The sequence below is a fragment of the Oryzias melastigma genome, linkage group LG8, assembly GCF_002922805.2.
Source record: "Oryzias melastigma strain HK-1 linkage group LG8, ASM292280v2, whole genome shotgun sequence".
Classification (NCBI taxonomy): domain Eukaryota; kingdom Metazoa; phylum Chordata; class Actinopteri; order Beloniformes; family Adrianichthyidae; genus Oryzias; species Oryzias melastigma.
This window is the reverse complement of record NC_050519.1, coordinates 1,231,773-1,244,561: the sequence shown is the minus strand read 5'-3', so window position 1 is coordinate 1,244,561 and position 12,789 is coordinate 1,231,773. Positions and strand designations below refer to the sequence as shown.

General features: G+C 38.4%; 2 protein-coding genes across 2 annotated transcripts; one reads left to right on the top strand and one right to left on the bottom strand.

Annotated features, from left to right (window-relative positions):
* Positions 1-1,226: 1,226 nt before the first annotated feature.
* Positions 1,227-4,188, bottom strand: tmem100a (transmembrane protein 100a). Its single transcript, XM_024271356.2, has 2 exons — positions 3,980-4,188; positions 1,227-2,230 (listed from the first exon to the last, which is right to left on the bottom strand). Exon 2 carries the CDS (start codon positions 2,164-2,166, stop codon positions 1,768-1,770), a length of 399 nt encoding a protein of 132 aa, XP_024127124.1. The 5' UTR covers positions 2,167-2,230; positions 3,980-4,188; the 3' UTR covers positions 1,227-1,767.
* A 1,607-nt stretch (positions 4,189-5,795) lies between these two features.
* LOC112146134 (phosphatidylcholine transfer protein) lies at positions 5,796-12,352 on the top strand. The gene is made up of 6 exons (XM_024271810.2): positions 5,796-6,002; positions 8,293-8,410; positions 10,065-10,144; positions 10,219-10,390; positions 10,506-10,573; positions 11,865-12,352. The coding sequence occupies exons 1-6, from the start codon at positions 5,874-5,876 to the stop codon at positions 11,937-11,939; spliced, it is 642 nt and encodes a 213-aa protein (XP_024127578.1). The 5' UTR covers positions 5,796-5,873; the 3' UTR covers positions 11,940-12,352.
* Positions 12,353-12,789: the final 437 nt, after the last annotated feature.

Genomic DNA, 12,789 nt, shown 5'->3' with positions numbered 1-12,789 from the left:
CACGGTAGAACATTCACTCAATGGGTCAATTGTGACCCAAAAACAATATAAAAGTAGAACATTGATCCATGGGTAGAACACTTACCCTAACAGGTCAAATTTGACCCGAACACAGTATATAAAAAGAGCATGAACCCAATGGGTCACCTTTGACCCGAACACAGACTAATAATAGAGTAGGGGGTCAATTTTGACCCAAGCCCAATATGAGGGTAGAGTACTTACCCTAACAGGTCAATTTTGACCAGAAAACAATTTAAGGCTAGAGCGTTGACTCAACGGGCCAATTTAGACCCGAACACAATTTAGGAAAAGAGCATTTACCCAATGGGTCAATTTTGACCCAAACACAATTTATAAATAGAGCATTGACCTAATGGGTAAAGTTTGACCTGAGAACAACACAAGGGTAAAGCGTTGACCCAAGGGGTCAGTTTTGACCCAAACACAACATATGAAAAGAGCATTGATCCAGAGGGTCAATTTTGACCCGAACGCAATATAAGGGTAGAAGATTGATCTAACAGGTCAGTTTTGACCTGAACACAATATAATTTAGTGAAATTACGTGATTTAAAGAGTTTAGTTGACTTGTTAGCATGTTCTTTTCTGATGGTTATCAGAACAATTGCTCTCATGTTTCACTAATACACTAGATTCCTCTGATGTTACATGAAGCTAAATAAGCATCATTGTGTTAGAGGGGTGAAGCCTGCACATATTCACTACTATCTATCCCATTATTATGATTAGCCTTTTAAGATGAAATGTCTATTCTTGGTAACGTATTTAAAAAACAAAATACAGAAGTGTTTTTATCGCTGAGTTTCTCCATGTGCGGTTTCCCTCCACTAGTGTCTTAATTAGTGATCGATTTACTCTTTAATTGGCAATCTAGCATTGTCCTTCACAAGGTAACTTTCTTCAGGTTTCTAGATTTTTTTTTCAGCTACAGCAGCATTAAGAACTTCACTGAATGTTATTGTGCTATTTAGTGTTCTTTAGATGTTAATTTAACAATTTGTCATTAGTCATTTTCTTAATTTCTCTGAAGTTTTCCGTAAATTTTGAAGCTATTTTAGAGATTTTCAGTTTATTTAAGCTGTAATCAGCATTCAGTGTTTATTAGGTCTTTTGTTATATTTTATTTGTATTATTTTTGTGATTTTCAGATTCTTCTATATGTGTTAGCTGGTTATAAATGTAATGAGTATTTAGTGTTCACATTCTCTGTTATAATATTTTTTATTAAAGTCATTCTTCTACTTTGCAGTTAGTACAAGTCTCAGTTAAAGAAGACAAATAGGACATTTTATATGTTTTTACAGTTTGAGAATTTCACATTTTCCATGAGAATTAATAATAAACTCAGTCAGATGTTATAGCAGATGTATTAAGAATCAAAGAGTTTCTTGGGAGTAAAGTCCTCCCTGCGTCCCGTACCGTTCCTCCACAAAACGCTGAAAAAGTTGGTAAAAGTGCGCTGAAGCTTCAAAGGTGTGAATCCTCCGTTTCCAGGTCCCGTCCTCCTCCTCAGCGTTTCTTTTCCCGGCTTTCCTCCTCCACTCCAATCAAAGCGGCGGCAGATTAATGAGAGACTTCCTGTTGGCTGCAGCTCGCAGCGGTCATTCGTCTTAATTGTGAAACTTTCCTCCTGGCGGCGTTCCCGGCTCGCCAGATGCTCCACATCTGCAGAACAAGTCCTCAACAACGTCTTCAAAGCTTTGTGTTCTGCGGCGGCAGCTGCCGAAACCCAAACCCGGTAAATCAGGAGAAGATGCTCCTCTGGTTGGTGACCAGGACGGTTTGACTTTCCCGCCGCCGCTCCTTCTTCCTCTCCATCCTCACCTTCCAGCAGATGGCGCTGGACGCCAAAAGCAGCAGCCCGGCCGACAGAAGCACCAAGCCGAAGTAGGAGATGGTCGATCCGTGGGAGTTGAAGCTGTAAGCCACCACCGTGACCACGATGCCGGCGATGAGCACCACCACGCCGAACGGGACGGTGCAGCGATAGCAGGAGAGCTCTGCGCCGCCGGTGGCCGCCGTCAGCTGGACTTCATTAACCAGAGGGATGTTGACAGTCGTGGCTGCAGGGCGCTCGCTGTTGGTGGCCTTATCTGAAGTCGCTGGAGTTCTCATGGCGTCTTTATTAACTTCTTCTGGCATCTCAGGATCCAGCGGCTTCCCACAGATGGTCCCTCAAGGTTGTCCTCCCGCCTGCAGGCCGAGTCTGTGGGCAAACACACCTTTACCACGAGGAAAGGAACCAGTGAACGTCTGTCTCACTCAACCCAGAGAAAGAGCCCAAGCACATGCTTTTCATTAGAATTCAACACCGGGTTTCACAATCCAGCGCCGCTGCTTCAGCGGGACCCCTGTAACCCTTTTGCTCAACGCGGGCCGCCTCCTGACCCAGTCAGCGCAGAATGACGCAGGTCCACCCAGCCCAGCACGAGCTGAGACATTCCCCAGAGAGCGAAAGATATGACTTTACAAACCGCCTCATGAAACGCAAGACGCCTTCGAATCACCAGCAATTATTTCACCACCGCCCATTCTTCAGCCGTCACCTCGGCTCGGGGGAGAGACGGGGTTCAGCGGGAGGCGCACGGACGTTTCTCCACAGCCAGATGTTGCAGATTAGCCTTTTGTTACACGACCATAAGGTTTGGTCCAGTTTATGGTCCAAAGCTGGGTCAAACCATTCTAATCTGACGAGTTTACGTCTTTAAAATGAGAGACTTAATGATTCATGAGAATAAAAACTAAAGATTTGTAGATTTAAGGCCTTCAGGAAAACAGAATCTACGGTTATCTTTACTTCATGACCACATTTAAAACATTCGCAGGACTTTAAACTTGTAATAACTAAAGATTTACATTAGTATTTGATAAAAAATAGCCACAAAAAAGGAGTTAAGTGAAAGTATTTTTTAAATAAACATTTGACATAATTTATTTGGTTGCAATCTCTCCTTTTTCCACTGGATGTCACCAAATCTCACATATAACTATTTAAAAGTAAATCTGATTTATTATGTCGTAAAAAATTTCCCATCTTTAAAAAAAAAAAAAAACGATTAGATTTTTTTTATATAATTTTAAATTATTTTCAGCAAACTTCCTGTGTATTCTGGCCTGGCATATTTTTCAAGACTAGAAATTACATTTCATAAAATTAAGGATTTTTCTCAGTTTTTTTTGTATATTTTGTTATTTTAATTCAAAAGCCGTCAGATTTACTTTGTTTCTCCTCAAAAACCAATTGTTTGTAATCATTAAACTAGTTTTTATGAACAAAATGATTACTTTAGTGACATGAGTAGCCAAAATGATAGTTTTATTATAAAGATTTGGCTAAAAATATTATATTTAGCTTTGAAATAAAACCAGTAGATCATTTCACCAAAAAGTGATCATAATTTTTTTCTTAAGATTTCAGAAACTCGTTGAGATTTTGAGCAAAAACTGATGACTTTAAGATTTTGTAGTTAAGATCAACACTAAAGAAATGTCACAATCGACCAATCAGATTTATTAATCGCACTTTAACTTGTTACAGACTAAAACAACGAAATATAAAAACAGTTAAAGTTCAAAAACATTAGATTAACTAAAAAGAGATGAAATTGAAGACAACGAGGACAGAAGGTTAGTTTAGACTTAAAAGCCAAGAAAAGGAAATAAATTAAATTGATAATGATCTTCTCTGATTCTTATTATATCGCAGATTATGTCAGTTTGTTTCCAGAACAACGAGAACGTTCTGTGATTTCATGGAAAGCGCTGAGTGATCCTGACAGAGCATGTTAAAGCCTGGTTTGAACTTTGTTACAAATTCTGGTTAAAAATGTTAATTTTTATGCTGTTTCCTCTAAAAAGCTTCAGAGTTGAAATTCTCCTGACTGAGCAGAAGCTTTCAAGGTTTGATTCAAGCACAGAGGAGTTTGCTCCCATCAGAACTTAAAGGTCTGCTTACCTCACATGTGCCCCCCCACCACAAAGCTGAGGAGAAACCCCCGTCCGTCCGTGAAGAACTGCTGGAAGTCCTGTGATCCGGGGTGGAGAGCTGTGACCCATTCATGAGCGAGCGATCCGTGAACCTGACTGCACTGAGGATCCTCCAGGAGGAGGTTTCTGTGAGGATGGCAGAGTGAAGCTGAAGCCGCTCAGGCCTCTGAGCTGCTGGGTTTCAAAATAAAACTACTGTGTTTGAGGAGACAGTTTGATCTGAGCAAAGCCTTTATTTTGAAGCAGGACACAAACAGGCCAAGTGGACATTTTCATTTCATAATGCATTTTAAATGTAGTTTTGTGTTAAAAAAAAGATATGACTGTGAATTAGAGAACCTGCGATGAAAATGGTGTGATGAGGAAAACTTAGAGGTCAATTTCTAATAAACTCCTGCTGCGCTGCAGAAACTATGTCCTAGAAAAGGACAATTTTTTTAGATTTTGAGGAAAAACATAATTAATAATCACTGAGAATGATTAAAAATAGATTAAAAGATGATTGGAAAGAGACTTTATATGGTAAAGGGCACAAACTTATGTATATATATATAAAACAATATATATGTGCGTGTTTCGTGATCAGCGATATATCGCAATATACTGAGCTTCTTTCAGCTGCTTTATACCGCAACCAAAATAGCAATAGGATCTCGCTGAACCAGCTTGTGTAAATGTTTAGTCATTAAATAAAAATACTTTTGATCATTTTATTACATTGAAAGATGTAATAATATTCAGGGAGAGTTTTTCTTTTCAAAGATATAATTTAAAAAAAAGAAAAATTGTTTTGGTACAGTTTTAGGATATATCGTGATATGTATCGTATCGTGAGATACATATCGGGGTACAAATAGTATCACAGCAGAATAATGCAAAACTCTCAGTCAAAGTTCAGATTCAATCCAGTCAAATCAGATCCTGATTTATGGGCGGATTCCTTTTCTGCAGTGAGATTTTCAGATCAGTCTCAGCCTCGTTTTCTATTGAAAAGATCCTTTCAAAGAAAATTATTTCATAAACAAAAATATCATTCAACTATTTTTCCACACTTAAAAAGGTCACAAAGTTGTAGTTCAAAAACAAGAATTTGACTTATTTTGTTTTTGTTATCTATTCAGCGCAGAAATATTAAACAATTTTAAATCCAGTAACTCATTCTTTTTATAGAATAAAAAACTCACATATTTTGTAAATATGGCAGAAGATGAACCTTCAACATTTTTCCAAACATTTGTCAAATGTGTGCTTTTGTTTTATAAAAAATACTGATAAGTTTGACATCATGGCGCCAGGATTTCAGACACCAGACAAAAGTTTGTTTTTTGTTAAAGGTCAACCAACAATCCAATGCCTCAGTAACCTTTAACATGTCATATTGTCACAGGAAACTAAACCCGTTTTGCAGGTTTTTATCAATGAATTTTGTTAGAATTTTTCATATTTTCCGAATAAGTTTTCATTTTTACATAAAATGGAAAAAATAAATTATATTTTAGAAAAGTAAAACAACCTATTTTGGACAAAAATGTATAAAGTAGAGAAGTAATGGAAGTATTTAAAATAAACAAACAGGTAAACAGGTGCACCAGCATGAATGCATTTAAAGTTAGTAATAATCAGATAAAAAGCTGATGATTGTATTGGTTTATTTTGAATATTCATTTTTGATTAATTTTAAAGATGGGATTTAAATATAAACGACCTTGCAGTAAAAACAAAAATGCCTTCTAAATATACCAACTTAACTGATTTAAATCTCATGTTATGTCCTGAAAGCAGGCTCTGAAGGGGAGGTGTTTTATTTTGAAGGCGCCACCCGGAAGCGGTGTGTCCGCCGCCGTCACCGGAGCTCCGCCGTCATGTCGCTGCGCTTCACGGATGAGGACTTCCACAGCGCCTGGAAGGAGCTGGACGAGCCGCAGCTGGACGGAGGCTGGGAGCTCTTCACCGAGTCTATGGGAGTCCAGATCTACCGGCTCCATGACAAGGTACCGGCGCCCGGTCCGGTAGAACCGAGCCGCACCACGGCCCGACGGAGGCTCTGTTGGGGTCTGCAGCAGCAGCCGCGGTTCCTCTCCTCTTATTCTCCTATAAAAAACCCAAACGGATCTTTCTATCAGCTTCTTTAACCAATCACGAGCAGTTCGGTTCATCCGGGATCTTCCGGAACCGGAGCGACAGGCTTTACCGACCAGAAACCGGCAGCACCGGTCTGACCCGCGGAGGTGACAGCAGGACGTGAGGTCATCCGGGACTGAGAACTTCTCCAAAATAATCCCACATTCAGCATAAATGTTCACTTTGATGTGACAAACCTGCCAAAATAAAAGACTCAGATTTATTTATTCAGAACTTTACATTGAAATTTATTTAGAACTTTCCCTAATTTAAATCTTAAACTGATCTTTAGAATTATTTTATTACTTTTCTTAACCCGAAAAGTATTTTTTTAAGCATACATTTAAATTTATGTGCAAAAAGTCATTATTATTATTATTATTATTATTTGTTATTATTATTATTATTATTGTCCCTTTCTTGTTGTGAAGTTCGGCAATGAAGGAATCAGAAGGTTTAAAAATAAATAAAAGTTGCTTTTAGAATGTTGCAAATTACACCCTTAAGAGTAAACATTAAAAAGTTAAATTTAAATATTAATACATTTTAAAGTTTCTCTGTCAAAATTGTATAGTTCATTATCATAAGAAAATCTGAAATTAGCTTTAAAAAATAAATCAATGTAGCACTTATGATAATAAAGAAGATTTTCAAAGTCACCAAAGACAATCAGATAAATAAAAATGTCATCTACAAACATTTTACTCCCAATCCGATCATTTTTTGATCCGTTTTCAAAGCGTTCTCTTAATTATGCCGTTTTTAGCCTAAATAAATTAAATCTGTGAGAGCAGAGCAGCAGGAGTTCATCAGAAACTCACTTCTGAGTTGTGGGCGGGACCATTGGCATAGAGTAACCCCGCCCCCTCTCCCAATCCTGTTGCTGAGAGCTCTCTGTTTACACACGAGCAGTATTGGAGTTATCTAGCTGTGCAGTTTTGAGTCAGATGCTAGCTTATTTTCTGCATCACAAATACAAATTTTTGGGTCTGCTCCTGATTCACAGTGATTTGAATAAAGAAATACTGTATTTTCCGGACTATAAGTCGCGCTTTTTTTCATAGATTTTCCAAGGGTGCGACTTATACTCAGGAGCGACTTATATTGTTAGACATAAATAGGCTCATATATTTGTTATTTTCTCCACTTAAACCCTTATTGTTTCCCAATAACAACCACTAGAGGGCACTGTAGGTTTGTGTATCAGTATCTACTGCTGTCAGCTGACAGAAACGCAGAAGAAGAAGTTACGTTCAAAACAAACATTCCTGATAATCTAATCATTCTCCTCATGGATGTTACGATGTTTTTCTCATTTGCATCAAGACATTATTATTATTGTTTTTATTTTTCTCTCCTTGGGCTAATGCGGGACAACAAGCCATCAAACTGGGTTATAAACAGACAGAAGAGCAGCTAAAAACTGTCATTTAGATGCAGCTCCTGCAGGCTAGAAGGTAACGATCACCGTAAGAAAAAGACAAAAAACTGCTGAACCCAGAATGGAGAGATGATCATAGATGCTTTGTGGAGTTCTTTAAAATAAATAACTTAACCTCTCAACATCATCCGTGTCTTCTGTGTATTTTAAACGAGATAAACAGCCAAAGCCTCCATCATGTGAGGCTAAAAACTTCAGACAGCTTCTCCAATGGGAGTGTCTAGTTTATGAACACATTTTTGGACAAGCATTGAGCATTAAATTAGACGCACATCAAAAGATTCAGCGGACTTGAATTTGACGCATGAATCGCATTTGATGTCAAATGCAACGTTACGTCAGGCTTGTTGAATTTGTTTATAAATGTTGGATTATTCTCTTAAAAGTGCGACTTATGCTCCAGAGCGACTTATATATGTTTCTTTCTTCTTCATTATGCATTTTTTGGCTACTGCGACTTATACTCCGGTGCGACTTATAGTCCGTAAAATACGGTAGTTAAAACACCAAAAACACTCTTTGAACTCCTTCCTAGAATAATCAGCTGATCTATAATACACTGTCTGGAAAGACGCATTTTCATTTATTTTATGTTAAAATATTAAGCTTGCAGTCTTCCATCTTTTCTACATCTGGCGTGACTAGCTAGCTACCGTCACAGCCATGTGTTTTGTGCAAACATTCTGATTGTGGGCGTGGCCTATGTCTTTCGTTTGCAGAAAACTGGACTGTATGAGTACAAAGTGTTTGGCGTGCTGGCCACTTGCGGCGCAGAGCTGTGCGCGGACGTCTACATGGACCTGACGTATCGCAAACACTGGGATAGCTACGCTAAAGGTGAGACGGACGGAACCGCGTGTGTTCAAAGCGTTTGCTTCAGTAACCAGCAGTCTGCAGATAAACAATCATCTCTGTGTCTTTGGTTTCATGCAGCAGTAACGAGAAGGTAACGCGCTGTAGCCCACGTCTGTAGCCGCATAGCTTCATAGTAGTGTTTAGCTTGTTGTTGTCTTAGGGTTGTTTTTAGAAAGTTCTAGTTGTTGGTTTGTCACATTTTCTGTATTTTACGTTCACACCAGCCTCAAAAGCAACTGCTTTTAGTAAAAGGCTTTGAAAGAGGTTCAAAACGTTCACATGTCGCTTAATTTATAAGTCTCTACTAAACGTGTGCTCACTGAACTCGCATTAAAAGTTAAACCAGTTCAACTTTGACCAATCAGGGACTTGGATTTGATAGTAACGTATGGGTAGTGTCCCTTCAAAATGTGCCATGAAGAAGAAATTAATAATTGGGGTTTGTGCCGGCTGGAATTCTACGACACCAAGTGTGCTGGTATCAGGTATCAGTTCTGTGTGAACACCGTATGCTAACCCGTGTTCATCGTGTTCTACATCACGTGCTCGGTGTGAACGTAGCATAAAATGTCGGATAACATCTTAAAATGTTCAAGCTTTAGTTTCCTAGATTGACACAAAAATGTCCAGAGTTCTGTGGATCCAAGAATCTCCAAGAAGGATAAAAGAAGTTATTTCGCTTTGACCCCATGAACATTGGGTTGAAGTGTTTACTGTATATGAGGACTGGACTGAGTGGCGTTCCAAACAGGAAGTGGCCCAAAGATGCCAAAGTCCCATAGACTTCTATAGAGTAATAACAATGTGTACTCAGTCATTCTATTAGTCAAAATGACCATTCTTTTATAACGTCTTCTTGTTCTGTAGTTCAAGTTACTCGAGTTATAAACTGACCAATCAGATGCTTCAGTAAAAGTAGGCGGAGCCTGCTGGCCTCTACGTCCAACGTTTAAAATGTTTGATAGATTTTGTTTTGCCCTCTTTCAAGTGGTACTTTGAACAAGCTCACGCCTGGTTGTTGAGAGTGGTTGCCATAGAAACATTGACTCGGACCAATCACTGCTTACTGATGATGTCTGGGTCCAACGTGTTAGCATCCGTATCGCTAAAAAAAAAAAAAAAAAAAGGCGACTGAACTGACTCCATTTGGTTGGAGCTGGAAGTAAACCATTTTCTACACTCGCTCAGTCCAGTCATTGGGTTGAAGAAATATTTGGTCAGTCAGGTGAGATGGTTCCATCCAGCCAAGAGTCCAGTCATGAAATTATGTTCACCCATCTTTAAAAACATACTGGAAACGTTTGCAGAATTTCTTTTTGTTGGATTATTTGGTAGAAATGAAAAAGTGAAGAATTGTTTGCATAAACGACTCAAATGTTGGATGTTCACCAAAGAGCAGATGTCCCATCACTGAGCCCTGAGGCACACCGGGTAGGTCTGATTCAAACCAGCAGTGCTGAAAAGACTCTGATTTAGAGTCTGTCTGGGTCCTGTTTGACTGTGTCGACTGTTAAACCTGGACTTCAGGGTTTAGTTTGAATTCTGATCGAGTCTAAATGGAAGTTTTTGTCTTAAGTCCCAGTAGCTTAGAGAACCTAATACTGGACTAATAAAGACTTTGTCCTTTTATACTTAGAACTGTATGAGAAGGACTTTGACGGAGAGGCGGCGATCTACTGGGAGGTGAAATACCCATTTCCCTTATCCAACAGGGACGTATCCTTCCTCGATCTGAGTTCAGTTTTACACTTGGTTTGTGGATCTTGGTTCCTTAACCGCTGAAACCTCAGTACGTCTACGTGAGGGAGCGCAGAGACCTGGACGTGGACGGCAGGAAGATCTGGGTGATCCTGGCCAGAAGCTCCCCACAAACGGCGTGCCCAGAGAAGAGCGGCGTGCTGCGGGTCAAAGACTACAAGCAGAGTGTGGCCTTGGAGAGTGACGGGGCCAGTGGAACCAGAGGTGACCGAGGCTTGATGGTTCTTGTGTTTATCGTCTCCATAGATGATCACAGTTTCCACTTCTTAGCTTTATTTATAAGAGCTCAGCTTAAGTCTGAAATCTGTTCTTGTTTCAGTTTTTATGAACTACTTTGACAACCCTGGAGGGATGATACCGACGTGGCTCATAAACTGGGCAGCTAAGGTATGTTTATTACTGTGACTGTTAGTTCAAACTTCAAACTTTACGTTCATTAGGGATGTAGCGACTCAGTCAAGCCACGATCCGATTTACAGGTTTAAAGTCACGATTTAAGTCCCATTAAAGTTCAATTTCTCTGAATTTTATTCATTTATTTTTCTCATCCCGATGAATTAATTTCAAGGCCAAGTATGTTTTCTTTTTGCCGCTTACATCAAACTGTGTGTTTTCCCGCTAACGCAGAGGTCTGCAACCTTTAACGGTTAAAGAGCCGTTTGGGCTCGTTTTCTACTGATCCAAACCTAGAAGGAGCCGCATAGTCTTACTGGAACCAAATTCCTTGTATATATCCTGTACTTGGCCAATAAAGCTGATTCTGATTCTTTAGCCCTTAAGAAATTGGGATTTGTATTTATGACCTTTTTTTTAAAATTAATAAATATAAATGATGTCTGTTTTTTGGCACATATGAAAGAGTTTACTGTCACAACCCCTGTTGTATTTCATGCTAAACTTTATTTATATAAACTGAATTTTTCTGATGATGGAGGACACGTGTGAAGATTATTATTATTTCTTCATTCGAATTGTGGTTAAAAAGATTTGTAACATAGAAAATGTACTGGGTGGTACCACAAGCTCCGCCCCATTCTGATGCAGACAAATGGATCCATCAATGTTCAAACTTGAATCAAAACTCTAAGTTTTCTTCTTTCGGTCCCCTTTCATTTTCACCAAGGACAAGAGTGATGAAGTTTTTTGTTGTGTGCTAAAAAAAATAAATAAATAAACTAAAATAAAATATTACTAGTTATTTTTGTTGCACCGCTAATGTTAGCTTGGGGTGTGAGGGGCTGTAAGCTAGCAGGAGAGAGTGTAAACAAAGGGATGATGGGATATAAGTGTAAGCTTACTTCTGTGCCAAGAGTCCCGCCCACAACTCAGAGGTGAATTTCTAATAAACTCCTGACAATCTGCAGAAACTATGTCCTAAATAATGACCAATTTTTAGATTTTGGATTAAATCGTCATCATTTAAAACTGCAAACGTTTTAAAAATAGATAAAAAGACGACTGGATTGGGACTTTAAAGTTTTATAAGATTTCACCTGAAAAGACAGTGAAGGACATTTGTGTCCGGAAAATGTTCAAGTCTGCAAAAGAATAATTTTCTGAGCGCTCACGGACTCACGGACCGTCTCTCAGAAGGAGCAGGTTTGTGTTTGCAGATGTGTGGAGACAAACTGCGTCATTGTTGCTCGCTAACCGTCTGTTTGTGTGTTTTCTGGCACAGACGGGAGTTCCTGGTTTCTTAACAGACATGCAGAAGGCCTGCAGCAACTACAGCAGCTACCACCAGAAGAAGTGAGCTCGAATCTGTTCAAGCATGGGGTGAATGTATCATGCTGTGGGCTGCTCTCCTTGTTGTTCAGTTTCTGATTCCTGCAGGACTTCCAATCATTTCTTTTATCAAATGCTGCCGTCAATCATTCCGTTACTCTCCCTGCACAACCTTACCCACGTGATGTTGTTTACATGCTGTTTGAGCTGCAATGATTGATTATAGATGTTATCATCCTGGAATGTTTAGAGTTTAGATTTCATTTGTCTTGAAAATATTATTCTAAAACCTTGAGATGTTTTTGGAGACTCTTTCTTATGCAAATGCACATGTAAAGAAATGATTTTCCTCAGACTGATTACCTCCTATTGTGGATTCTTCTGGACTTTTAATGCAAGTTAATGCTGTATGGATGCAAATAAAGTTGATTTTAAATTAAATGTGTGATTTTTTTTCTTCTTCTGACAAATAAATAAATTTTTTTGGATGTACAAAATTCTGCTTTGCTTTGTGAAACAATTAAATGTGGTAAGTTAAAAAAAAATACAAGTTTAGCACTAAGTTTAATTAGTGTATTTGACCTTTTTTTTACATATTTAAAGTTCAGTTAATTTAAGAAAATGTTTATCAATATTATTTGCAATTAAAAATATTAGAGGCTGAGTAGTTTCAAAAATGTTTTTATAATTCAGAATACATTTTTAAAAAATCAGTTTAAAATGAATACACTTTTATTTTGGTTAAAAAAATTAAAACTCATTTAAAATGTCTTGGTTGGGAGAAAATCAACAATAAAACAGTGAGTGAATATTTGAAGATGGGGCTCGGCAATATGGAATTTTTTTTATCACAATATAGTTTTTTACATGTTATACAA